Consider the following 27,955-nt stretch of genomic DNA (forward strand, 5'->3'; position numbering starts at 1 on the left):
GAGGAAGCATGCGGAGATAACTTCTACAAATAGGTCCCAGTTGCTTTGTTTGAGGAAAAAGAGAGGTTGCCTGCATTCCTTCTGGATGTCACCTTTTCACTTGCTGAACCCAGAAAGAAGCCTTATTCCCTCCTCTGGGCTCGCTGCTGAAGCGGTGTCGGCTGGAAGAGGTGCCGGTGAGGAGTGCAAGGTGCTCCCTGCTCAGTCTTGGGCTTTAATTCTTTCCTGAACTCCAGCTCCTTGGAGACTCATGATTCCTATGCTAAGAGCAGGGACATGTTGTTTCTGTATTTATTGGGCAAGGCAGATGCCCTCAGTCCTTTGTCACTTCTAGCAGATGAGCCTTCCAGATGGGAACCTCATTTCCAAATAGTTCTTCAACAAAAATGACATTCCTTGGAACCTCATTTCCAAATAGTTCTTCAACAAAAATGACATTCCTTGGACTGCTTGTTCTCAAAAAGTGCTCCAAGTGACCTTAATGCGTTCTCAGCTGTCCTTTACAGCCGAGAAGTATTTCTGAATGCAAGGTCACCAATTGCAGTGATATGTATTAATAATAAACTTGGCAGTTGTATCTAAAGATGATCTTGTGGCTAACATACAAGGTTGGGACAAAGGAAGTTATTTTCTTGTTTGCTTTTGTGAATTTGTTGAAATTATTTTTCTGCTACATCTCTTAGTCTTCCCAGCTGTAAAGCGGGATTAATAAACCGCGCTTGCCTTACCTGGGTATATTAAAGTTTCTGAAAGTCCAACAGCTGTCTTTATGGAAATACAAAGTGCTTGGGTCTTTCTGATACCACTCACACCCTAACAGCTGACCCGCAGACTTGCTTCTCACAGCTAGAGTCGAATGGCAGTTCGTTCTGATTGCAGGCAAATATGGTAGTTATCAGCAGCTCTTGTGAATATCCTTGAACTAGACCCTGCTCCAAGGGGCCAGACAGCGTATGCATCAAGGTAAAATGTTCATTCTGTTAGGTATTTCTTCAAAACTCTTGGTAGAAATACTTTTGCCCCTCACCAGCATCATACCTGGGGACCTGTTGATTGCCAGCAGCAATTAATACAATGCAGATAGCAGTGCTTGGGAAGGAATGGAAGTGATTGACTTTCAAATTCAGGTCTGTTGTTTGCAGGACTGTGCTTGGGGAAAACCCATAAAAAGGTTTCTGTCTAGAAACTAGGCGTATCTGATGTGGAATTACAGAGAAACAATGAACAGGAAAGTTGACAGTACTGCTTTTACTGAGCGGAATTGCACTTTTAAGTCCACTTTAGAAGTAGGTTTTGCGAGACAGAGCCTTAGACACTTAGGAGGGCAATCCTCTCAGCGTCCCAAAAAGAACATTGCAGCCTCTAATTAAGCAGAGTATTAACTATCTTATCTCCTTGATGAAACTTGGTAAACTCTGCTCTGACAGACGCGCACACACGCCTTTCTCCCTGGAAATTTGAAAGCTAAGACATGCTTTCTCTATCATCTATATGATTTATTTTAACCCCTGGCTATTCCTCTGGAGTTGTGCTAATGCACTGAACTAAGTGCAGCTGTCTTTGCGTTGAGCCGTATTTGCATAGAGCTCTATTTGCATGTTGGCTTGTGCTGGCGTACCATATTAATAAGGTATTAAAGGAGAGCAGGGGGAGGGGTAAGTTAAGATTTCGGTCTTGTCTAAGCAGGGCCGTGCAAATAAATTTCCTTTTATCCAGAATTAATGACTAATACGTTAACTGGCCTCAGACTGGGATTTTGCTTGCCTGGGAACAATGTCTGCAGCAGGAGGCTGTGCTTGCTGCTCTGTCTTCCATGCCTCCAGAGACATGAGCGGGTTTGTCCACCTTCAGCTAGAAGCTGCAAGGTTGCTCGTGCAAGGAAGTCTCTCTGGTTACAACCATGCATGTCTGGAAATAAATGCAGCCCAGTGGAAAGCCACAGCATGGGAATGGATGAGAGGGAGAAAGGGGAAGGGGCGGGGAAACAAAGGAAAAAGGGGGAAAGAGCAAGTTCTTTACCAAAAGAAAGCTACAGCCTTGAACTTGGACCTGACCTGCTCTTACCTGAAAGAGCACACCTGTAACAAATGGCTCGGTAAGAGGGTATGTCCCTCAGAGGTGGAGAGTTGGGGCTACCTGCCATCATTCAGCGTGGCGGCCGTGCTCAGTGTGCAGATCCATACTCGCGCTGGAGTTAGCCCAGGCTGGGCATCTGTTCTGCTCAAAGTGGAGGGCTCAGCAGCAGCACGTGCTAACCGAGGTAATGGTGCTAGCACATTATGTTACTCTGCTATCTGGGGGGCTATCTGTTAGACTGTGGTGAGGGGACAGTGAGCAGGAGAGGGGGATCCCTTGCCTGTTGGAGATTGCCAAGGAATGCTGTGGCCAGGAGAGCCGGGGTGGGACCATGGGAGACTCGCTGTTTTGCACATAGTTAGCTCTTAGTGATGATAATCTGATTGCAGGACCCTAGGAGCCCAAGTAGTAATGGCTGCTGTGGGGGAAGCCGATTAGTGTGATTTCCAGGGAGGGGTTGCCTTCACTCTGCAGCGTAAGGAGTACTTCTGGAGCTTGCACACCTGGTACCTTTTTATCGACAGCCCAGAAACGTCTGAAGAAGAGGAGCTGTTCTAGAAGGAGCTGTTTATAATCGGGTTTTTATCAGGTTGCTCTGTCCGGTATGTATGGGGGAGTACAGGAGGGCCAGAATTCCTGTGTTGAGGAAGAGAGGTGCCTTAGCCCCAAGCAGGTTTGCATTGCCTGTCCTTGGCTATGGTGGGCCAGAAGTCTTTCAAACCTGGGCTTGCCACTAGTGTAATTGCCTCCTGTGCTAATTCTGAGTCAGCTTTCCTTGGGGTGCCATACAGCTGGATCACCTTTTTCTAAAGTTTTGGTGTTTCAACTCGCAATGGAAGAATAAGCAAGGTGGGGGGGTGTGGGTGTTCAATGCTCCTGTCTCTGTGCTCAGCTCCCGCTGTAGACGTCTTGGTGGTAACCTGGTAATCCCACAAGTCTCTTGAGGGAACAGTTTGATCTTGCTGTGGGGATGGTGCCACATTATGGGGGAAGCTCTGTTCTTAATCAGTGCAGAAGCCGTGAGGGGAAAAACAAGTCTGCAACATCACTTGGCAACACAATTATTATAATAGGGTTTGCTTCTTCCTACACTGCCCAACTGAATTATTTTCTCCATATGGTGGAGCTACTCTGTTTTTAACTGGTTCTTCCTGCCCCTTCACCAGATGGCTGTTTTTATGCAGGACCTCACAGCTCTTGTGCATTGTGCCTTGCTGAGCTAAGAGCAGGGAAAGGATCTACAGGTGAAAGCAGGCTCAGGACAGATGCTGCTAGCCCTGGTCACGGGGCAATGAACGTATCTGGAGCTGGACATTTAGGCATTGTCATTAAGATGAATATTTAGATGTTATCTAACAAGGTAACTCAAACCTAGCATCCTGTTTATTTTTGGGGATCATGAGATTTTGATGAGAGCATGGAGTTGAAGAAGCTGTAATGGGCTGCACACCGTAAAGTCTTCCCCTTCTGTGTTGCCAGCTCACTTGTCTTAGGTGTTAAGCCCAGCTCTGCTAATACGTTGCAATCCTGTCTGTTGTCTTGCTATTTTTGTCTTCCTAGGGCAGGGCACCCACCTGTAAGCCTCTTGTTGCTCTCCAGCTGCCAGGGGATCCTTGTCCTGCACCACAGTATGTCTCTGCTTTGAGTACATCCATGCAAGGACATGGAGAGTAAAAAAAACCCAAACAAAAGAACCCAAAACACCTGCAAAAAATAAAAGGGACATACAGAAATTCCAACAGTAGGTGCAAAGTGTTTAAAAAAGATAAATCACTTCTGTAATTTACACCTCAGGAAAAAATAGGCCACCTGGGTTCTGGATAGCCAGGCGCTCTGCATCTGTATTCAAGGGCCTTCCTCATTTGCTTTTAGTCTCCTTTTCTAAGGAAATGACACGTGTGTGATCACACTGCCGCTGTGTTCCCCTTAACTTTTGAATCTGGTGGACAAATTCAAGCAAATTTGATGCAGAGGGAGAGGTCTCAGTGGTATTGAGTTCTACATGTTTCATGAAAATAGGCAGCTGGGCAGAGACCCTGTTAATGCATGCCCTGGGGGAAGGGCTGCAGTGTCAGCTTGCCAGTTAATATAATGTTGGAGGAGTGTCTCTGTACAGGAGCTCAGTCCTGAGATCCCTGTCTGTAGGAAACAGCAGAAGTCTTTCTCTGGCCTTTTCTTTTTTAATTTTCTTTTTTTTTTTCCTTTGGTGAGACTTGAAAATAAAAATAACACTTTTCATCTTCAAAGGGCTTTACAAACATCAGCCAATTAATCCTTCCCTCATCTAGTTTGCTGCTTCAAGGAAGAGTGGAAAAGCAGGCATTTTTGTAAAAGTGAGTGAGATGGATCCTTAGAGGGCCCATCTCAATCCTGGAGGGTCTGTGGCTGTTGCTCCACTCCAGAGCATGCGGCTCTGTACCATGTTGTTGTTTGTTCTTTGTTTCTGTAGCAAATAAATAAACAATGGAATTCAAAGAAACAACCAAGAGATGTCCCCCAATATGTATGCCCCAGCTTATGAGTAAACCATCAACCTGAAAAAACTGTAAATTGGCTTAATCAGGAGGGGAAAAAAATTCCCATCATTCAATTTTAGATCTTTAAAATTGATCACACATGAGATCCTCACATTTTCTCAGAAATTACCTTGAAAACACAATAAGAGCTCTTCCTGTTCTTTTCTTGACGTCCCTGAGGATCTTGCAGGCATTCTCAAAACCAGAAGCTTTAGACATATCCTGGTCTAGTTGTCCTCCCCCTTGGTCCAGCAAACTGTACTTGGGTAGAGTGTCAGTCCTGCTGCTGATGTGATGAGTAAACATTGCCTTGTGGATTCGGGGGAGGATGAGCACTGGGCTGACACTGGCCCTGTCTGTTGGATGAAAGAAGATAACTATAAACGAGGTCTGACTCTGGAGAACTCGGCACAATGGGTGTGGATGGGAGGAGGGCACAGAGAACAGCCCTCAGTGGGTGTAGGTGGCTTTTACTCTGTTGGCTTCAAATGAGCTTCTGGCCCAGGCAGATCCAGGTTTTGTGCCGATGGTAGCTCTGACTCCCTGCCTTGGTTGTGTGCAGGATGGGCATCAATGCAAAAAGCCAGTGCTCCTCCTGGTGGGGAACTATAAAGAGGGGATGAGAGCTGAACTGGAGGTGCTTATAGCTGGAACATCTCTGCCACGCTCAACACCAAAGATGGCAGATCCCTGTTGCAGCCATCCCGTGCTGCTTTCCTGAGGGCTTGGCTGAGGGAAGCCTCATCTGAATGCAGTATGTGCTTGTAAGCATTGCGAGCAGGGATTTTGGCTGAAAAAGGGTTTGGCTCTCGCAGCATGTGGAGAAGGAGAGGTTTTGCATGGCACCTCCGGGACATGGGAACCAATGTCCATTGTGGTCCATTGTGGGTTTTTTCTAGCATCCGCTCCACTGTCTGTTGTGGATCCAACTCAGAAATAAAGCTTTAGGGATGGGCTGACGCTCTGTGATTTTTTTTTTTTTTTTTTTGGCCCCTTCACAAACATTTGGAAACACACTCAAGTATTTTGGTGTGGTTGAGCGTGATTACATTCGATACAGTGAGTTAGCTTCAGAGGGCAGCAGGTGCCGTGCTTTTGGTTTTCCTTGCCAGTGTGAAAGAGGCCTACACCTCCTCAGTTTTTCTGTATCCTACCTGTGCCTAGTTTTCTATCAGGATGCTGAGGTGAGCATCTCAGAGCTCAGCAGCCTCAAAGGCACTGCACAAGCTCTCACCTTTCTAGGTTTCTTTCTCAAGAGAAATTCGGTATTTCATTTCCTCTTGAGACTACTCATACTGGCTTTTCCAGGGTGATTCTCTCTTCATTAGCGTTCAACAGGTGTGAACTTTTCTGGGGTCCAAAATAGGACATGCATACAACTTTGTATCATTGCATGACTTTTGTCATGCAAGCTATTCACTCTTGTCGGCAAATTTTTTTTCTATTCTACTTTGCATCAACATGGAGTTATGTTGCAGATATGGTTACAATTAGAAAATAATTATTTTAGTATTGTTAGAGCATGAGTTAATTACAATTTCTGGTGGGATAGAAAAAAGCAAGAACAGAAAATACTTCTCAGATCTAGGGCTTAAAGTATTTCTCACTATTGTTGCTGCAGCAGCAGTTTTCCTGATTTTATACATATTTACTATTATTCAACAACTGAAAAGCCTGGATCCAGAAATACTGCAGAAGGAAGAAATGGTGATTACAGAGCGCAGGTTCTCAAAGGAAGCTATTTTAGGTTTCCCCAAAGCAAAAAAATAAAAAGTAAAAAAAATTAAAAAGACCTTCAGGCTTCCCTGCATCAGAAACGTGATGCTGTACTTTGAGTAGAAACATGCCGAGTTCCCTGCAAATTCATTGCCTGCAAATCATTGCCTTGCGCTTCCCCTGCCCATCTCTGCATAACTCTAATTTGGCTGCCCGTGTCTGCATGCATAAATGTGCAAGAAATGAGTCCAGAGTGGCTCTGGAAGCCTTGGTTGGGTTTGCTGGACTAGTAGATAGTGAGGAAAAAAAAGCTGTTCTTCTTTTAAACTGAGAAATTCAGATCAGGCATCAGGGAGACGCAGTAAACAAGGAGCCTGGCGATGCCGTTTTTAGACAGGCACCGTTCAGAGTATGATTGCGCTTTAGGAGGTGCTAAGTATGTTCAGCAATATTGGCATTTTGTTTCAGTTGGATGAAGATCTGAAAGCAAATCTGAGCCCTTCATGAATGGAAACGGTCTTCCCTCATGCTCCCCTACCTTGCTTCTCCGTCTCACGTGGCGGATGTAAAGACCTGCATCCCTCCTACTTCCATCCCACCTCGACCTCTGCTGAGAGGTGGCAGCTTCTCACGTCGGGTGAAGGAAGGGCAGGAAAGCCCTGAAGCTGCCTTTCCCCGGCCACGCCACTCTGTGGGGATCACAGAAGTTGTGCCGCTTAATCCGTCAGCTGCCGTAGCATGTTGTGGGGCGGTAACAATGAGCATAAACAAAATGCATAATTAATAAAGCAGCGGTGGTTTGCGTTTGGTGCTTGGTGATGGGTGCTTGGTGAGGAGAAGCGGTGGGGTAATTATAGATGTGAAAAATGAGGCAGGAACATGCGGTAACCTTTCTAGGTTAGCTGTCCCTGTGATCGATGGCCTACATTGTTTTCTCGCTAACCTTTTGGTGAACCTCCCCTTAGAATAACAGGGGAAATACAGTTATTCCCTTCCCCGTCTTGTTTGTTGGTAAAGCACTCATGTGCCGCCTTATTATTGCGCCCTAAATATTGCCGTGTGTTGGTAGTAAATCATAAGGCGGGTAATGAGCTGCACCTCGGGCAGGGGCCTTTCCGTCCTCCCCCTGCCAGCGGGAGGCTGCCTGCCCATCGCAGTGCGGGCAATAGCATGGACTCTGTCGCGGTCCTAGTTAAACCAAAAAGACCACTTTCCACACCTGAAATAGATGTTGGGGGAGCTGTGGGGACAGAGGTGGGTAAGGGTGCAACAAAGGAGGTGATGAAACCAAAGATGTACCTTAAGGTTTTTGGTGGAGGGACGGGGAAGCTCCAAGATGTTGGGGTGATAAATTCATGGGCTTACAACTGGTGGCACAGGCCTGGATGGAATTGTCTTTAAGGGGAGGTGTTGGTCCATTTGCATCCACTGCTGCCTGAACGTACTCTGATTTTTACCTATCAAAGCCAAACTTACCCTGTTTTCAGTAATTTCAAACACAGCCCTCAAGTGATGAGGTTTCTGAGAGCTGCAGCCAAGTTTATGAACCCCGAACTCCTCCGTAGGAGGAAGATGGTTCGGTTCAGGCATTTCGGGGGGAAGCATATGATATACGCCAGATAAAATTGCAACATGTAAAAAAATGTAAAGATTGCCAGGAAGTGTTCTTGAACCCTGCAGCTGACTTAGCAGAGGGCTAAATGGTTACAGGCAGTCATGATAATTGAAGATATGAATGTATACATGAGAGCCCCTTCTTTCAAGAAGGGATGGATCTTTGCCTTCATGTCCTGGAAAGTACTTTTGATTGTTGTATTTATTTCTCTGGAGTAATTACTGAACTTCCCCTCAGCCAAAAGCATTCCTGATATATGGGGATTTCTTCGCCCTTTACAAGGACAGTACTGGCTACTTGCAAAACAGTCAAATTAAGAAATGACATCCGTACCGCAGTGCGATCCAAGGACGAAGTAGAAGTTTAAAATTAATCAGATGGGAATCATTCCAAATTCCCCTCATGTATGGCAAAGAGGAGGAAAAGTTTCTTTTGTATGTTTTTTTTTTTCTGCAAGTTTTGTCTCTCCAAAATTTCTGTCGTGGCCACCTAAAATTTTAACATGTGGGAAATGTTTATATTTTTTCAGAACATCGGGATAGCTTTAAGAATTTGATTTGGCAAGAAAAAAATGAAACTGTAAAAGGAGACATTTGAAGAGTCCCAGAAACAAATATATGACTATGTGTTGACATGTTATGAAGGTGTTGGGAGCAACTCCTTACTTAAAATTGTGTTGAAATTTGCACTTACTATGGGTTTAAATTCGTCAGCTTCACACTGTAATGATTGAATTTAGTCTCCTGATTTGGTACAGAGATGCGTTGGAGAACAATTGAATTTTCCATGTGATGGTTTTAAATAAAGAATGAACTTAACTTTGCAAAAGACACTATTTTAAAAGTCTCCCTTCTGAAGCATTGCCTTTCTCTCTGCAAGCATCATGGTTCCTTCGGGACTGTTTGCACACCACGTGTGCATTCTTGTATTCTGGTTTTCTGTCCAGTTCCTGTAAGATATGTGGCATTAAAGGTTAAAGTCAGAGTTGTTCCTCTGCTAACAGCTCTGTAAGGGCTCTCTTCCACATCTGGACAATTGCGGAATTGCAGTCTTTGGCCCTAAAATGTGGTAGCCCCCATCCCTGTGTGAGATAAGGTGTGGGTGAGAGCAGAGGGCATTCACAGAAAACACCATTCCAGAGATGGTGTTTCGGGCTTGCCCTGTCCATCCCTTTGCTCCCTAAGCACTGGACCAGCAGGCATTCAGCCCGGGAAGGGTGAAACCTGGAGGAGGGATGGGGAAGGAGGGGATCTTGGGAGGAAATAAACTGGTGTTTGGAGTGAGCAGGTGAGCTGAGTGGAGTTTTGAAGTGGAGCAAGGGCTGGTGGGGACAGAGGGAGGAGTGGGAGGGAAGGGCAGGGACTAGGGGAGCTGGCGTGGGGGATGTGGTATGAGGGGAGCGGGGCCCCACTCGCTGCAGAGAAGGCACTGGTCCCTCCGAGCCCTCGGGGTGCTGCTTGCCACTATCACTGTGCCCAGGGCTCCATGAGGAACCCAGTTACCCTTCAGTGCTGAGGTTTGTGCTCGGGAGTCTTGGGCACTTATCATAGAATCATAGAATATCTCATGCTGGAAGGGACCCATAAGGATCATCCAGTCCAACTCCCTGCTCCTTGCAGGAGTCCACACTGACGTGGTGCGTGCTGGAAGTGTGTTTGTGTGCTGGCTTGTTCAGGGCAGCCATGTGTTATCAGCAGCCTGAGATTTTAGTTCTGATCCTTTGTCCTTCCTGCAGATTTGCTTAAGCCTTACTTTACTGTACTCTTTACGTAACTGACAGCGGGATACCAGTAGCCCAGGCTGCTGGGGCTTCCCAGCAGGGCTGCTCTCATCCGTGGGCTTGCTCCTGTCCCCATCGGCTGCAGCACCCAGACTGTCAGTGGTCACCCTGGTGGGTCAGGGACTGTGTTTTGTGCAGGCTTGGTTGCAGATCCCAGCTTAGCAGAAGCTGAGCAGCAAGTCCCAGAGTTTATACTTCCAGGGTGACAAGGGATCCCAAATTAGGTTGCGAGTCTTTTAGGGCAGGGACTGTTTTCTTATGCTTTTTTACAGCACCTAGTATAGTAGAGCCCTGCTTAAACCTTCCAGATTTTAGCCGTGCTATAAATACAATAAAAAGAAGTTAAATTCTGAGTGGACTCGTGTTTCTGTGGAAGAGGAATGTTTTTCCGTGGTGCTGTGCCCTGCTGCCTGTACAGGGGGCTCTTGTCACCCTCTCCGTGGGACGCTTTGCGAGCTGTGTTGATTCGAGTAGGGCTTGATTTAAAGGTAGAAATTTGCAGCAGGAATAGCCAGCTGGGGCAGCTCCAGGGTGCTCCTGCTGTTCCCAGCCACGTGTACCTCCGCGTGCGGGTTGGCAGGCATTCCCAGGCTTTTCCTAAATCTTGTCTGTAGACCAGGCAGGTCCTCACAGCATAGGCGGGATGCTGCGACTCACCGAGCGGGGCGTTAAAGTGGGCCTTGGATTTCATGAGCTGTTCCCGACACACTGTCTTGCTGGGTGACATCTACAGGTCATTCTGCCTCAAAGTCTGCCTTGCCTCAGTAATACCCATCTCTTTTGAAAGAATCTGTGTATTATTATTGCTGTTCCTGAATATCATAAGTAGAAGATGTTGTGGTCTAATAGTTTCAGCACACTGTTCGCAAGGGCCCCGCTTCTTTTTTTGGCTTTGCTACACACTCTCCGTATGATCTTGGGCAAACTGCTCCACCAATCTGTTCCCCTGTCACCACACATCGCCTTAGATCATCAATTCTCTGGAGCAGACACAGTCCCTTAGCACGTCGTCTTTTAGTGTCTAGCATTACGGGACTCCAGTATCCACCGGGACTTCTGCGTGCTATAGAAATACAAATAGTTGCTGCTAATAATAATATTAAATCTGCATGGCCCTTCAGAGATAAGTAAAGGGCAGTGCTCCTTCCTCTGAGGAGCAGGCAGAATAAGTACTTTATTTTTGTCTTTGTCTTTTTCTAATTAAAAAAAAAAGCGGCCAGTAGACATGATTAAAAGAAAAAAAAAAAAATAAAGGAGGCTGCAGTAATTTGATATTTTTAGCCCCAGACCTGCTACTTGCTCTGTGAAGCCAATCTTGGGATCATGGCCTGAGTCTGGTTCGTATCCATGTTTGCCAGGGGTAGAAATCGTTTGGACCCTTATATTGGCAGTTGGCTCAGTATTCGGGCTAATCCCATAAAACCACCATGCAGCTTGGTGCAACTTTCAGTATTTGCTGTGAACAAAAGTCTCGGGGAACATTACAGATCTGACGTGAGGAGCTTCTCTTGGCTGACACGTGGCAGGGCTCTGGGCTGGAATGATAAGGGTTTGGGATGGAGCTGAGCATGGCAGAATGGGAGGCTGTCGGAGATGAGAAGTCAACTCTTGACTGTTTTTGTGTGCTTTGGGATTTTTTAAACTATTATTTCATGTCCAAAGAAACACAACAGCAACAACAAAAGGTCTTAAATATTCAACAGTGAAAACAATAGATTTGAAAAGGAAAATGAAAAGTTAGAGCCAGCTCTGGCATTGGTGGGCATTTGGCTCTGAGGGAAGGGAGGACAGCTTGGATTTGCATAAATTGCATACTGCGGGTCAGAAAGCGGAGTCAGAATTATGCTTTCATTGCGGTGGCATGAATGGGAGCACATAATTGGCATTCTTCCCTTCTTGATCAGATGCCTCCTTCAGGGGATCTCTGCACCCAATACGTTGCAGCTCATCCATTCACTGCCTGGCCTGGATAGGGCTTTTGTTTTCAAATTATGATTTTTCTATTCTCTGATTTCTTCCATAACCTGGGAAAGCCCCAGCCCTCCCCCCCTGTGTATTACCCTTTGTTTCGGAGAACAACCAGAGGTCACACTGTGCTGAATGTAGCTGTCGTTGCATCACACCCCCCCGCCCCGTGCATGTTTCTGCACTTCTGGGTCAGTGTGGAGCTGACAACCCCCGGGGGTGATGGTCGTGGTGCTCAGTGTTGTGCACCTCCTCTGAAGTTTACCGAGTCCTGAGTCCGAAGAGACAAGCGTGATTGTGATCAATCCAGTAGGGCTTCTTCCAGGGATGTTCAAAGCTGCACTTCTGGCTAGGACAAGCTTAGTATGTCTCTTGGCTGACCCAGGACCTGGCTTTCTTTTCCATTATTGGGCTTGATAGCTTTTCTTGCCTCTTAAGATTTCCAGCTCAAGTGCAACGAGGACTTGCTAGCAGATTCAGATTCAGCAAAGCACTTAAATGTATGCTTAACTTTAGCTGCATCCAGTGCCCTCACGGGGACTCAGGCATGTATTTGCTTCAGGTGATGCATATGGTACAGAGTTTCGCTGAACTGGAGCCTCAGCCTCCAGCAAGTGCATAGAGCGCTGCTAAAAACTCATGTTCATTCAGACATCGGCAGCCACGTGGAAGCCGTTCCGGCTGGATGTCAGGACCTGGTCCTCCTCCCCGCGTGGTTCCCTGTCAGCACTGCCCACTCCAGGGCTTTCTCTCTCATCCTGGATGCGTGTTTGCAGTTTCTCTCTCCACAGAGTCACTGGCCAGACCAAATACCACGTGCCACTTGGCCATGTCCTGTCCTTTCCTGGAACCATACCCACCCTGCTATTGATATCAGATCTGTCCAGTGGCAAAGGCAAATGGCAACTAACGGCTATTGATGGCTGGGGCCTGCCTCTTCATTTATCCACAGATAAATGTTTTAACCTGTCGGTGCTAAGAAATCATATTGATTGGAGAGACTTTGTTTTATTCCTTGGGTCTGCTAATCGAAAGGGCGAGTCCTCCTTTAATATCTTCCTGCCGCAGGCTCGGTTCTACTGTACCTTGTCCGAAAAAGCTTTTATTTTCAAGGCACAGGGAAAATGATATTTATAAAATATAAACTACGGGATTTTTCATTCCCCTCTGGCTTTAGGAGGAGGAGAGCAGCTGGTAGAGCGTGGATGAGAAAGGCTTTATCTGCTGTATTTTGGTTACTGCGCTTTGAGTGATGGGTTTAATAATTGATAGAGCAATTTAGCAATGATCCATAATCCCGAAAGAAGCCTACACTCCCCTCCCTCTCCCTCTCCCTCTCCCTCCCTCCGAGACTGACAGGCTGCTCTCAGTGTTTTTGTCTGCAAAATTTCATCCCTTGGTTTCTGTAAACAGCCTGACATGGGAGAGGGGGGGAAAAAAGCAACTGTTTCTAAATCTTTTGTCTTGTTTCCATGAACAGCTGCGCTGCCTTCTCCAGCTCAGGGCTTCAGTCATTTGCTCGCACGCTTTTGCTGAAGAGAGCAGGAGGTTTTCTTTCAGGCCCTAACGTAAATGGAATGTATATATGCAATGTATATAGGAGAACAGAATGGTGCAGAGCCTCCCAGCAGGGACCCGTCCCTCCCCATTTAAACTCAGGCTTTGTTCATGGCTGAACCCGGCTTTCTTAATCCCAAGAAAGGTGCGTAGCAATGGCAAGTGCTCGGGGTACCCTAGTGCGCTTTGCTTGAAACTAGAATTAACCTGTGGAAATTGCTTTTCCCAAGAGCCTCATGATGATGGTCGCAGCGAGCGACAGGATCCCATTGGGGTGCCTGGTCTGTAAGCGTCTGTGTGAAACCCCATTTTTAAAGATGGGTGCAAACAATCTGTGCTTGCCCAGCTTGCCCCCGTAGCAGCACAAGGCCATGTGTTTGCAGGCGTGTGTTGTGCACCCCCTCCATGGGGGTAGGGAGTTTCAGCTCTCCTGTGCGTGATGTCCATCTCGCTCTTCATCCACAATAAGTGCAGGAAGAGAGCGAAAAGATGAGACAGAAAAAGGAGACAGAGGTAAGCAGGAGAGAAAAAGAGACAAGGTTATAGGTACTGAATATGTGTTGAGGCCAAGGCAGGGTGAAGATAGGGAGGAGGTGCAGCCTGGCAGAAAGCTGGGTATAGGCAAAGTCAAGTGAGATGTATTAAGTTATGTTTTTCCATATGTATTATATAGATGCCAGATTGACAACAAGTTGTAATTAAGCATGACATAAAGTCAGCTATGCACAGCTGTATTATTCCTTAAAATTACAAGGGGTGAGGTCCTTTGGGGCAAAGCAGAGTTTATGGACGCTCCGCCATGGGAGGTCTGTAAGACAAGCCGACTGAACCCTTGCCAGGAGTGACATAGGCATGGATGACCCGATATCGAGGCGGGGGGGAGCGGGTGACTTCACGGGGTCTGGGCTAGCCCTGTCAGCCTCTGACACCATCCTCTGGAGTATTTTCACCTTTCCCAGTCAGCACCCTGGTGGAACATGAGCAGTGTCAAGGGGCGGGTAGTTTAGTCTGCTTCTATGATTTATTTGCTATTAAATACCCTTAGTAATGATAGGATCCTGAGGCTTGTTCAATAATTACGCCAATCAAGTCCAGAAGTAATTCTTGTGTAACTTGCTCTCTATTTTTAAAAGACAGAAGAACTATGTGTATACACTTGCTAAAAACACCCTGGGACCTACACCTGTGCCCCCTGAAACGCTCCCAGCTATGTAGTGTTTTGCCTGCATGTAGGAGGATCGTGGTGACCTTCCTATTGACAAATGTATAGTTACTGTACCATATAGAGTCAGAGTAGTTCAAGTGGGAGGGGGCCTTGGGAGGTCATTTAGCCCAACCTGCTGCTCAAGATAGGGTCAGCCATGAGAACAAGGTCAGGACTTTGTCTTGCTAGGTCTTGAAAGCCTCCAAGGATAGCAACTGCACAGCCTCTCGGGGCAGCCTGTGCTGGTGGTTCATTTATCGGCTCAGCGGAGGCGTTTTCCCTGTCCCCAGTGGGAACCTCCCCTGTTTCAGTTTGTCTATCGGTCTCCGCCTCCTGCTGCCCACCTGAGCAAAGAGCCTGGCACAGTCTTCTCCATGTGGAAGAGGAGAAGGCGACAGGGTCCCCCATGGCTGTCTCTCCCCGCACTGAGGTTCCTCCAGTTCGCCCATGCACTGGGGTCCCCAGGCTGAACATGGTATCCAGATGTGGTCTCACAGGTATGGCTGGAGGTGGATCATCACATTCCTTGGTTTGCTGGCCCTGCTCCAGGGAGGCTGTTGGTCCAGCTGCTACCAGGGTCCTCGTTTCAGCCCACTGCCCCCCAAGTCAAGGTGCTCATGGCCCTTCCCACCAAGCAGTTCCCCAGGTATTGTCACCAGGGCTCACCCATTCAAGGGGCGGGACTCTGCATTTGTCCTGGCTGCATTTCAGACGGTCCCCGTCGGCCCATGTCTCCTGCCTGTCCGAGTCCCTCTGGGTGGCAGCCCTGCCTTCAAGCGCATCGCCAGGTCTCTCCAGTTTGGCGTCACCCGTAAACTGGATGAGAGTACATTCTGCCTCCTTCCCTGGGTCAGTGATAAAGATGTTAAAGACCAGTCCTGGGATAAACCCCTGCAGTACCTCACTTGTTACCAGCCTCCGGTTTATGTTTATGTCCTGTAACATAAACCATCATTGAAGGCTGAGTGGATCCAGCTTCCAGTCCTCTGAGTTGATACAGATTTTTTTTGATGTGTTGCAAACTTATCTTGAGGGATGGGCGAGGGCAATGTGAGCAACGCAGTGTTGGAGCTACCCTCTAGTGGTGTTTGTGCTGGTGGTCTGACAGCTCTGGAAGTGGCTCCGGCTACATCCACGGTCCTTTCCAGAAACTGGGTGTAGCTGTGTTTGACCTGTGAAATAGGGAGCTTGTAAGTACGCCCTTCAGAGGCACAGTCCCTCCTTACAACTCACACCAAAACATCTTTGTGGGTAAACAGTGCACTCTGATAGATTGGGCGATATTCCTCAATGGCCTTTTCCCTCCCTCATGAATATCCCTGTGTTGACTAAACTCTCTGGGTTTTGAACTTTATGCTGGATTCTGAATGGCATGGTGTGCCTGCCTGTCCTGGGATGAGTCCTGTCTCCCAGGGCCGTCTCTTGCTGCGATTCTGCTGGATTGGTTGGTGCTTCCCAACATGGTCCAGAGATCATGGCAGTCCTTGAAGCCCTAGCAAGCGGTCTGCAGAGCTGTACCACTTCTGTATGGGCTTCGGCTGAGCATTTGAGCAAACTCCAGCACTCGGGGATGCAGGAGAAATGCAAAGGTCCTGCAGCAAGGCCAGCAGTGAGAGTGAGCCCGGCTCTCCCCAGCTGTGAGTGGCACAGGTCTGGAGCTGCTGTCTTGTCCACTGCATGGGATGGGGAGTGAGCGAGCGAGCAGGAGCTGTTGGTGCCTGTAGGTGTTAAGCTCTGGCCCTGATGGAAGGCTTTTTCACAGGCGGGAAGTCTGCAACTGCCCAGCCCCAGAGCGGAGGAAGGTCTTGAGTCTGGGGGTCATCCATATTAGATGTCTGCATCCCTTCCAGGTGTTTGTGTGAGTGGAGAGGTGGAGGGGCAAGGGAAATAGCAACTATAACCTTTTACACCCAGAATATGAGCCTGTCTCCTTTTACAGCCCTGCACTTAAGAAGTGATTTGGGGTCTGAGAGGTACAGAGGGACAAAAAAAGGTGCTGTATGCTCTCCACCTCCATTAAATAAGAGCTAAGGGTACTCTGCATGCTACAGTATGTGGCAATAAAAAGTGGGTACCTCCACAAAATACAAAAGGGCCAAGTGAGCAGGAATGAGAAAGAGACCATAAAGATGCCAAAGAAAGGGTTCAGCTGGGAGGAAGATGGAGCCCCATTGCTTGAATAAAAGCCCCTTTGTAAGACATGTGAAGGATGCAGTTCCTCCTCCTCACAGGAGGTATCTTAGAACGTGGGAGAGCCCAAGCAAGCGCTGAGAGGGGTCAAGCCCTGGGCATGCAGCCGGTCAGTGTGTGCCCGCTTGGGCTGAGGGGTTTGGCTCCTGTCTCTCTGCTTCTGCCCAGGGTTTTCTGGATGCAGATGTGAAAGCTGCTGCTTCCTGAAGCTCAGGCTTTGGCAGGTGAGACTAACGGGTAGAAGAAGACGGGAGCTGTGTATGTCGACTCAGCAGACAGTATCACTGTAGGTCTGTCTGTTTGCACTGCCAGCAGCTGCCTTCAACCTTCTTCTAGAAGCGTCACCCTGAAGGAGAGAAGCAGGCACGCTCACTGCTCAAGGTGCCAGCAAGTATCAAGTTTTGAGTTATATTTTTGTCTGATATGTATACTTGTCCATGAAGGACTCTGCTGAGACAATCACGCTCGGCCACAGGACCCTACTAGGGGTGGTAAATTATCCCAGAGGAGGGCAGTTTGCAGGGGAGTTTTAAAATTCAGAAGGAACCCAGCTTTCCGAATCCAAGTCTGTGGAAATGAATTTTTTTGGCATGTGTTTTTAATGTCCTGTGATGTGTGGGTGAAAAAGCCAGTGAGCTAGACTGGTAATTAATTTTCCTGACAGAAACACCAGACAATGAAATTACCCTGCCACAAAGCAGGGTCACTAAAGTAAATACTCTGCCAGCGGCAGGCCTGAAAGCCGGACGGGGTCATATGTGAGGTGCAAGCAAATGATGAGATGGCACTTCTGCTTCTGGAGACCTGTGGGCTCTGCCAGCACAGGGGCCCTCATACCCTGGGTCCCTGGCTCCCAGCACCGGCAGCTCTCTGGTATACATGGGCGCATTCAAGCTGGGCTCCAAGGTGATGGAGGACTTGCCGGACCCAGCGCTGAGCCGAAGAGCGGGTCACCCTTTGCTGGCCAGGGGAGTAATTTGGTCTGGGAAAGGGGTAAGAGATGTGGGAAGCAGGGATGGGCTGGCTGCCTCTCTCTTGGAGATACAGGCTCTTGGAGGGGGTGTTCGGTCTCTCCCAGGTTGGTGGCAAGTGATTTCTACATCTTTGGTCTATGCTGGAGAGATCTATGTGAGCCGTAGAGCAGGTTGTGCCTGCACATACAGAAGCGGAGTGCCTTTCGTTGGGAGACATCGAAGGCAGCTTGCGGGACAGGAAGGATGGGAGGGCAAAGTTTTCTGTTTTCCCTCCACGTGTCTCGTACCGGAGGCTGGAATTACTGTGCCAAGGACGTTGCGGATGCACAGCCAAAAAACTGGCAGAGTGTGGTAAATGGGGACATTCCTGCACATACCAAGGTATCTGGCAACAGGCTGCCTTTGCGTGTTTCAAACAAGATCGCCACCACAATCGAAAGGTTTGGCGAGTCTGTTAAAACAAGCAGTATTATCGGTATGGAATACACTTCCCTGTGCAGTCATGGAGAGATCTGCTGAAGACCTCAGTGCTGTTCTGGGAAGACCTGCCACCATGTGAATCGTCCTTCCAATTTATAATTTCAATACTCTGATGTGCACACTTTAATAGGGCATTTTCCCCTGTTATGTAGTGTTACCAGCTGCAGAATGGAGAAATCCCACATAAGAACTAGCTAAGACATGGAAATGTTTTCTTTCCCTTTGGAAGAGAGAATTACACCATTCTTAGAGCTGAGCTAAATCTGAGTGCTTTCAGGAATAAGAGAGTCAGTTGTGGAGTGGACTGTGTGCACATTTTAGCACTAGAGTTATTTTATGTATAAATTATTTGTAAAAAGTGGTGGACCAGCAGAGAAGTGTGCAGGTACCACTGACTTGCTTAGGTTAGGCTGCGGAAAAGAGTAAGGAGCATTTAAGGGACTTGATCTAGATTACAGACAACATTATGCCAGATTAGTGTAGTACTGAAAGGCAGTAAACATTGGAAGAGGAAAAATGAACCATTTCTACATAATTCTATGTCCTAAATTAACTGCAGCTCCTCTGGAGAAAGGACTGTGCGTCTCAGAGGATCTCCCAGATAAAACATCTGCTGAAATGCCTCATGTCACTCCAAAAACAAACAAAATATTAGGCTCAGGGAAGACTGGAATGCAAAAACATTCTGCAAATAGTGTAAAATAAATCTGGGGAATATCCTCGTGTTTAACTGTTTCTAGGTCTGTTCAGCCTGTCTCCAAGCAGTCATGTCAGGAAGAAGAGTTGTAGGGCCAGGCAGTGGAAGTGGATTGAAACATCCATGGGATGGAACACTGAGAAGCCAGAAGCTGCTGCAAGCACGGGAGAACAGGGCAGAGGTATAAAAATAGCTTGTACTAAAAGAAAGGTGATTCAAGCACTTCTGTCTTCACCTCCAGGCCAATCCATGTGAACATGAAGTGAGAGGTGACAAATTTAAACCTGATGAAGGAAAATCAGGCTTTAAACAACTGAGTTAAGATGCTATTGAAAGCAGAAGGTTGCCTGTGGAACTCCGTGCCACAATGTGTGATTGAAGTCAAGATCTCACCTTGTCTTAAAAAATTGACATGTTTATGTTAAGAAAGAGAGGAGTTCCACGTGTTAGATAAAGGTCTATGTGCAGAAGGATCTGTGCATCCATAACTAAGCATACGGAACAGTTTCCACCCAATAGACATTTGGAAGGCATTTTATCAGTGGACGAGTTGTTTCATTACAGAACTTGTAGTATCCTCCACCAAAACGCTTGGCGTTGGCCATTAGCAGAGAGTGCCAGCAGGCCATTGCTCCTCCTGGAGTGACTCCAGCTCTCTCTTACGCACGGCAAACAGGAGGTGTCTGTTAGCTGAAAATCTGGAAGCCTGTGTGGTGTCTGATACGTGTCGTTCTTTTGGTGTCTTAATGACTGCTGAATTAAGTTAACAAGGTCTTTTTGTCTTAGGGCCACTCCCTCTCCATGGAAAAATTGCAGTCACGACGCAAAGGCAGGGCCGGGAGAAAGCCGCAGCGAACAGCGTACACCGCTGGCTGTGGTGTACGTAAGGCACCATATCACTTCAGTCTGGCCCTGCTCTCACAGGGATTCCCATCGCTGTTCCAAAATTATTGTCTATTTGGGACTGAATGGGCAAAGATTGCCCCTAATGTTTAGGCTTGATTGAGTAATGCGAATACCAACTTTCAAAAAGGTAAAATAAAATAAAACTATCTTGCCACCTCCCCTCCCTACAGCAATAGGTCTGGTTTAATATGATGAATGACATTCCGTTTAGTTGCCTTTTATGTGTCTAAATGGTACAGACACTGGTTTTGTGCTTTCCTTCCCAACAGCGGAGGTGTAAAACTTTCGTGTGTGAAAAAGAAATTCTCTCCTAAGTGCTGCACTCCAGAAGCTGGAGCTTTAAGGAGAACTCACTGGACAGCCGAAGACTCACGAGAAAAAAATTAGAAATTTTGGAATCTCAAATTCTAGGTCATCCCTTCTTGCAGGGGTCTAGAGGTGTTGGCAGCATAAGTGTGGAGAGAGGGGAGGAGGCGTGTGCTGCGTATGACAGTGGTGCAAGCGATTTTTATGAACAGGGAGGTTTCTACACGATATCACATTGGGAATATCCCACCGATAGTCCACCCCTCCGCTCCCTCCTCTTGAGTTAGTGGGAGGGATTTGAAGTTCAGGCAACGTGTGGTTGAGCTCTCATTAGTGACCACGGACATTTAGTTCACAATGTGGAAGGCAGACAGGGAGAGGCAGATGGCTTTGAATGCAGGATTTACATAGTAATGAGATTCAGGTCACCATAGCTGTCTTTTTCTCTCTGCATTTTGTCTAGGTGTCGAGTAGTGTGCAGGGATGACAGAACGGGGGGGAAAAGAGGAAAATTAACCCCTTGTTCCTAAGGAGAGAATAAAAAGTTTGTCATGATAGGCTAAAGAACAGTGGGGTATGAGAACAACAAGCACAGATGAAGCTAGAAGGGCTAAGGGTAGCCGCTTTTTAAGTTTCTGGCGTGTTTTCTGTGGGAATGGCACAAAGCATCCTAGCCTTAAAATCCCAGAATTTCCCATAGTTTTTACGTTCTGCGTTGCTGGTTTGAGAACAGATAGTTTTGGTCTTTTATCATTACCAGTCAACCCAAAATTGGGGAAGTTTGTGGACTGAAGATGGGTCATGGATTCTTGCTACAGGGCCTTTGCTTGTTTCCTTGGAAAAAATTACCCATTTTGCCTGGTTTCTTGGCTAAAGACTTGTCTTCACATGACTATGTAATAGCGTGATTAAAACATAATATTTTCCACTGCAATTGGTAATCCTTAGTATGATCTCACTAGTGTCAGATCTTATCCTGATGACGGATGGGAAACTGGGAACCATGGGCCCTATTTCCAGCTCTGGATGGTGGCACTTGATTTGCTCAATAGTCAACCCCAGGCATTTCCAAAATATGCATCATGGCCCAAGAAATCCCAAGGCTATTTTGAAAATGATGAAAGTTTTAAAGCAATGCATGTTTCTTTCTTTCATCTGTCTTCTGCTTTTTTTTTTTGCCCCCCCCCCCCCCCCTTTTTTTTAATAGTTAGAGGAGTATGGGAGAGTAAGTTTTTCTTTCTGTTGTAAATCATCTGACTCCAGAAGCTCGGGCTTTAGAAGAAAGTGTTGCAAGATCTGCAAGAAGAGCAAGGAGAGAAGCCTTAGGTGATCCCTGTGTAAAATAGGAACTATGGCACTTAACTGCATGTGGAAGTCTGGGCTGAGGTAGGGAAAGTAAGGAGGGTCTTTGTGTGCAGAGGTGGGTTTTGTATAAGGTTTTCAGTATTTGTAAGATACTTTTGATTCTTCCACATAGAAGTTGCTTTTGAAATGCAAAGCATTTGGGGCACTAAGGGGAGGATTCATCTTGTCTCACCTTGCCCACTGGAGTTTAGGGAGCTTGTGTAGCCTCAGTGAAGGAAGATGCAAACCACCCCGAGGCAGTGGGACAAATCCCCCTTGGGAGGTGTGTGTGTCTCTCCATTGTCTGCACGGTACCTAGCTAAGATTTGACACCAGTTTCTACCTGGCTGAAAGGTGAAATGACCCTAACCTTAAGGTCCTGTGGAAGTCTGAGCTGAGACTGGTCTTGCTTATTTGGGCATCTCCTCCATGTCCTGGCTGGGGATCCTCCTGAAGCAAAGCTTTTACCTTGTCCTCTCCTTCCTCAGCAAGGCTAACACCGAAACTCACAGAGCAGAGGTGCCTTAGTGGGCATCTCCTGAAGCCAAAAGTAAATGCATAGCAGGAGTGCTGCCACATTTTGACTGTTTGGGCTGGAAGGGAAGAGGAAATCTAATCAGGCGCCTGGGACAGACTGGGAAGTGAAGGCTTCTTGGCTACTTCCTCCTGAGGAAAAGGCTTAGGTCTAATAGATCTAATTACGTTATTTCTCTGTTTTATGGTTACATCCATTTGTTTAAAAAGTCAGTAATCCTTTTATACCAGTCCTGTAATGATTATTTAATGTGTGGCTGTTTGTGAAGCCCGCCGAGCTGCGTGAACAGAGGATGCTTCACTGCAGGGAGTCCACACGGTTCCCCCACAGGACGGCAAGCCGGGCCCGAGAGCCTCGAGTGGGGGCCTTAATTGGGTGGCCTTGAACGCACAACGTTCGTTTTGTGCTTCATTTTCCCACCTGCCGAATGAAAATAATGGTAGTTCTCTCCTTTGCAAACTGCTGCGAAACATAGGACTGTCTCTTGGTGAAATGCTGCCAGAGGACTCTTCTGCAAGGATGAATATTCACCGACTCATGCTTGGTTAGCAGATGCTTTGCCGGTGGCCAGTGGGGCCCTCAGCTCCATAGGAGCAATGACACTTGTTGGCAGCAGGCAGCTTCGTGAGCGTCGCGCTCTGCACAGGCCTCCCTACGCCAGCCGAGCGGATCTGCTCTCGTTGCTGATGTTTTCTAACCTCTTCCTTTGCAGAGCCCCTGAAATCATCCTCGGTTTACCGTTTTGTGAAGCAATCGATATGTGGTCGTTGGGATGTGTCATTGCAGAGCTGTTCTTGGGCTGGCCGTTGTACCCGGGAGCTTCAGAGTACGATCAGGTGGGTACGGATATTGCCCTGGATGCTGGTAAGAGCACAGATGTTTGTGGGTTGGAGGTTTTTTTCCCTTCTCTTGTCAGAGTGAACAGATGCCAACTTTTTCTGTTTTGCTAATAGGGGATATGTAATTCTTACCCCCCCGCCCCAAGTCAACTTTTTCACTATCTACCTGAGGTATTTATTCTAGGTAACCAGTGTGCTGTTTGGCACGCTGGCTTTTAAGACCTGACTGCCTAAGTGAAATCTCAATCAAGAGTCAATGCTGCCGTTGACTGGAGAGCTCTGTACATGTCTCTCCTCACCGAGCAGAGCAGGCACCCTTTCTCTGCTGTAACAGCAAGTGTTGAATAAAGGTTTATTTGTTAGAAGAAACTGCACGAACTCTGCTGCGCTTCATAACCCCTTTTATGAGGGTGCATATTAAAAGCAATGACAAGAAGGAGAATGTTCACAGTGGTGTAGGTTTCCAGTTAACATAAGCTGTTGTACTTCTCTCCCTATAGGCTTTTATGCTCCTTTTGTAGTCCTAAAACTGATAGTGCAGCAGCTGCTAGAGCCAGGGCTGCAGAATACTTTCCATTCCCATAGCCTTCTTCAGGGTGATCTTAGCTGTCTGCAAATGTGGCCTGAAAAGGGTCTTTTTTCTTTTAGAAAATTAAAAAAAAAAAAAAAGAGCAGGGTAATAAATAAGTTCTTCATATATGAAAATGTTTCTTTGACTTTTCTTTTGTAACCAGTGTTATTTTAGTCAGAGCTTCAAAGGTGAAATTTGGCAGGGGAAATAACCTGCAGTGAAGAGCAGGGCCATTAGTGACTCCAAAGAAAATTAGATGTAGCTGAAAAACTTAAAAGCGTTTGAAAAATCGCATACCAAGCATGAAGAGTGGGTTTCTTTCTCCTCCCTGCTGCACCCCAAAAGCCATAAAACACACAGCTGAAAAAGAAATCACCATACCTACCTGCCCAGCTTAACTGCCCAGCATAAAGCTTCTTCTGGTGAAGTACGGTGAGGGCCCCTGGGAAGCTGGGAGAGGAGCAGGGGCTGATCCTGGTCCCTTGCTGCAGCCCGAGTCACCCTGCAGCACTGGTGCTGGGCTGCAGGCAGGATCCTGGTGCTTCTCTGGTGCATGAGCTCCGATGGACCTCAGGAGCTGCAGAGCTGAGCAAGCCATGCTCAGTGAACCAGGTCCTGAGTGCTTGGAAGTCTTTGAAACCACGGCTGCTTTTTATGCCTTTATTTACGTAATTTTTTTACCCCCCTCTGTCTTTTCTCTCAAAAATGCTTTCCATTCTTCCCTAGAATTTTCTAGAGTAGATGACTATTTTTAGTAGTTTTGCAGAATTTGCAGCAATTTTGCAGAGTGAAACATTCAGGAGCCAGGAGATGCCAAAGTTAAGGTTTCATGTAGCACCCCAGGCGTGTGTGAGATCAGTCTCTAATTGTGTCATCACAGACCTTTTCTCCTTTGAATAAATAAATTAAAGTCTGAGATCCTGGAAACACATGTGTAGCATCTTTTAGCTGTGTGAGTGCCAGCGAGGTCATACTCATGGAAGGTAACCCAAATAACAAATGAAGTCATGTAGGCAATAGAGATGAAGCACTTTACATACCATGAGGGTGTCAGTTCGTTGGAGTGTATATTTCATCTAAGTTCAAAGATAGTCACTTCATAGTCCTCTGTTTTGAACTTCAAACTGCTCCTAGGAAAGGCTGTGCACTCAGCTGGGGGTAAAAACAGCAAAAGTTAGAGCACAAATATAAAATTGTTGAAATTACCTCCTGGGGAGGAGAGCGTGACATAAAAAGGCGCAAAGTGGTGAAACACCCCATTGAAATCTCTGTGTGGGTCTTCCTCTTTGACCTCTAAAACCTGGGGACTTTCCTCCCTTTATCCGTAGGCTTTGTGGGAGCGTACCGTAAGGGTGAGTTTCCAGTGATGTACGTGATAAATGAGGGGTGCTGTACGGGAATTCTCTTTCCTCTCATTCCTTGCAGTGGGGGGGTTTGCGGTGAAGTCTATGTGCTTTCTCTTTCTTTCTTTGTTCTATTGTTTTAAATGCCTCCTGCCCTCCTTCAAGGAACTTCTCCAGAGATCTTCTCTTCACAGGATGAACGGTGACCTCTCATCTTTCTCTTACAGATTCGCTATATTTCACAGACGCAGGGCTTACCAGCAGAGTATTTGTTAAGTGCAGGGACAAAGACTACGAGGTTTTTCAACAGGGATACAGACTCACCGTATCCTTTGTGGAGGCTGAAGGTAGGAAGGATGTTCCCTTGTTTCTTTTACCTTGCTGTTGGTTGGAAGTGAGGAAACATTCAGGTGACCTCAGAGCCTAGGTCTCTGCTTTTTGCAATGCAGCACAGACATTGGGGTGGGTATAGCTCGAGGTAAAACTGCCATCCCTGAAGTCTGCAGCCCTTAGCCCACCTGCTTGGCACTGCTTTGTGGGAAATTTCAGTCCAGAATTGACCTGGAAATCTCCCTCTAAGTAGTCAATGAATTGATGTGGAGTTTAAGTGAAGCATGCCCTGGGCAGACTTTGCTCTAATATCTAACACGTTGTGGGGGAAGAAAAAAAAGAAAGCATTTTAATTCTGACAATCAAATCCACTAGTAAGTGAGCCCTGAGTCTCTTGTACCAGCGTGTTTGGCTGCATTCAGTCCCCAAGGAGAGAGGCCAGTGGGCTTCTGGCTGTAAGGATGGGATGCTGAGCTTCATGCTGGGATGGGTGCAAGAGACCTTTGGGACTCCCACCGTAGTTGGGAGAATCCTCTGAAGTGAAAAAGAAGAGATAAATCACCTTGTGACACAAAAGCTGTCATGTAACAGTAGCGGAGATAGCGTAAATGTTATCTGGTCAGGCAAGAGAGACACAGTGGTTTCTGATGAGGGCAGGATAAGGCACAAGTTGGAAGTAGCGCATAACCCGCAGCTGATTGCAGGGCAGTTCTGGTCAATGCCTGTCTCCTGTTTTGAGCAGACGCCAGATGATCATGAGGCAGAGACGGGGATTAAGTCGAAGGAAGCAAGAAAGTATATTTTCAACTGTTTGGATGATATGGCACAGGTAAGAGCATTGGTGAGTAACCAGCAATACTGTCTCACATGCTTTCGGGCAACGCTAACAAAGGGGAACTACATGATTTCTCTGTGTATCCTATTCTTCTGCCAGCTCCTGAGAAATACCAGGATTATGCCAACCAGATCGGCTCGTTATGTGCTGCTTTGTAGGGGAAACTGCACATAGGGGCATGTGGGCTCAATGTGCTGTAATAAAGCAGCCTTGGAAAATGGCTAAGTCACATCTCTGAGTGTCGAAATCCTGCGTTTTCTCTTGTCTCTCCAGTGCTCCTCTGTGTGACCGCTGGCAAGTCATTTACTTCTCTGTGCTTTAATATTTCCCTTTGTAAAATGGTGACACTGGAAATAATCACTGAGGCCGCAGAAGAGCATGCTCTCTGTAAAACGTGGCTATCTGGGAGAATAGGGAGTACTAATTTACTGTGTCAATTCTGTGTGGTTGTGACAATTAATTCCAGCATAACCACTCCTGCGACTGGAGTTTGTGCTAGCAAACAAACTAATGCGCAAAACTGGCACAACACTAGCACAAAACTGGAGTTTGTGCTAGCAAAGTCTAGACATTGTAGCATTCACAAGCAAACATGCAGAAATGGAGGACTGAGATCAGGGGAGAGTGTATTAATGGATGAAATAACAACGGGGTTTTTTTTCTTGGCACCTGATGCACGAGTGGGATGTTTCTCATAAACCTACTGACAATTTTTATTTATTTTATATATTTTTTGCTCACAGGACACATAGTTAAGTATCTGATAGCACAGTCCTTTATATGATAAGTATACTGATTATCAGAGCTTGCCTGCTACCACATGGAAGCTGTTCATCTTCAGTGGAGGGTGACTAAGTGTTTCATTAGCCATTGACCCAAGCGAGCTGAACACTTAACAGTCTGTCTAGAGATCTGACATGCACAAGCCAGATGACTAGCCACTGCGGAGTCTGCTGTGTGACTTCAGCCACTACCCCTTTAGACAGGGAGGCTTGCAGGGCGTGTGCTCCAATGAGGAGTAAATACAGTTTGCTGGAGACCTGACCATCTGCTCTTTCCCTTTAGTGCTCACCCTTGTCCTTTCTCCCTTAGGTGAACATGACAACAGATTTGGAAGGAAGTGATATGTTGGTGGAAAAGGCGGACCGGCGGGAGTTTATAGATCTGTTAAAGAAGATGTTGACGATAGATGCAGATAAGAGAATAACACCCATTGAAACTCTGAACCACCCTTTTGTCACCATGACACACTTGCTTGATTTCCCTCACAGCACACAGTACGTGGCTTTCGTTTCCCTTGGGTTTTGAACTGAGGGGTGAAGAGGAGAGCTGGTTATGGTGGAGGTCAAATGTATCTGAGGGGCATTATTAAGATGCTTAAGCCTTAAGTTTTAATGTTTTTCTGGTTAAAAAAAAAAGAGGATTGCCAACTCTTAAGGTTGCAAGAATTGTGTTGTAGGTGCTTGGCATTTAAAACACTGCAGTGTGTGCTACATTCATTATGTAAATATTCAATAATTACATATGTTTGCATTAAAATGCAGAAGAAATTATGCAATTAGTACTAAAAGTATCAGTATATCTGAAAGTAATATAGTCCTGATTGTTACTGCAGTAGTCAAGCTTATCTGCAGTGGGGAGCCGACTCTTCTTCCCAGAACCTTCCCATTTGCAGGGGTTAGTTTGCTTTTTAAGGGAACAGCTTTTTCTGCAGCAGGCTGGTTTAGCGGCACAGGCAACAGGACAAGGAGTTCAGTTTTCAGCTTTGTTGTTGCCCGCCTGTGTAACTTAAACACCACGCTCTGACCTCAGCTGACACGTTTGTGGAATGGAGATGGACTCCACTGCCTGATGGAGATGTGAGGAAGTGTCATGCCTTCAAGCCTGACTCTCCCTTCTCCTAAGGCTGTGTCACGGAGCGCAGCAGCCTGAAATGCAGGAAACCTGCACCCAGCACATTGCTCTTGTCCCCTGGGCACTTCACGTAGGGCCAGGCTTCTCAGGTGCAAGTGAAGGCAGACACGTAGCGGGAGTTTTCCAAAGCCTTGAGGACACCTAGCTTTGAACATCCGGCTCTACAGCGCTTCACAGTTCAAGGTGCTTTTGCAGGCTGTCCCTTCACCTCATCAGGAGAACAGTTACCAGCACAGCACTGTACTTCATTAGGTGCCATGTG

The 27,955-nt window shown here is 46.8% G+C and overlaps 1 protein-coding gene across 4 annotated transcripts in view; it reads left to right on the top strand.

Annotated features, from left to right (window-relative positions):
- Positions 1-27,955, top strand: part of HIPK2 (homeodomain interacting protein kinase 2) — a 141,068-nt gene that overhangs the window by 74,983 nt on the left and 38,130 nt on the right. For all 4 annotated transcript variants that reach the window (XM_075157737.1, XM_075157717.1, XM_075157748.1 and 1 more), the window contains exons 3-6: positions 22,574-22,697; positions 24,842-24,961; positions 25,687-25,773; positions 26,872-27,056. In XM_075157737.1, the coding sequence (XP_075013838.1) occupies positions 22,574-22,697; positions 24,842-24,961; positions 25,687-25,773; positions 26,872-27,056 (516 nt within the window). The remainder of the gene's footprint in view (positions 1-22,573; positions 22,698-24,841; positions 24,962-25,686; positions 25,774-26,871; positions 27,057-27,955) is intronic.

This window comes from Calonectris borealis, chromosome 1, assembly GCF_964195595.1.
Source record: "Calonectris borealis chromosome 1, bCalBor7.hap1.2, whole genome shotgun sequence".
NCBI lineage: Eukaryota > Metazoa > Chordata > Aves > Procellariiformes > Procellariidae > Calonectris > Calonectris borealis.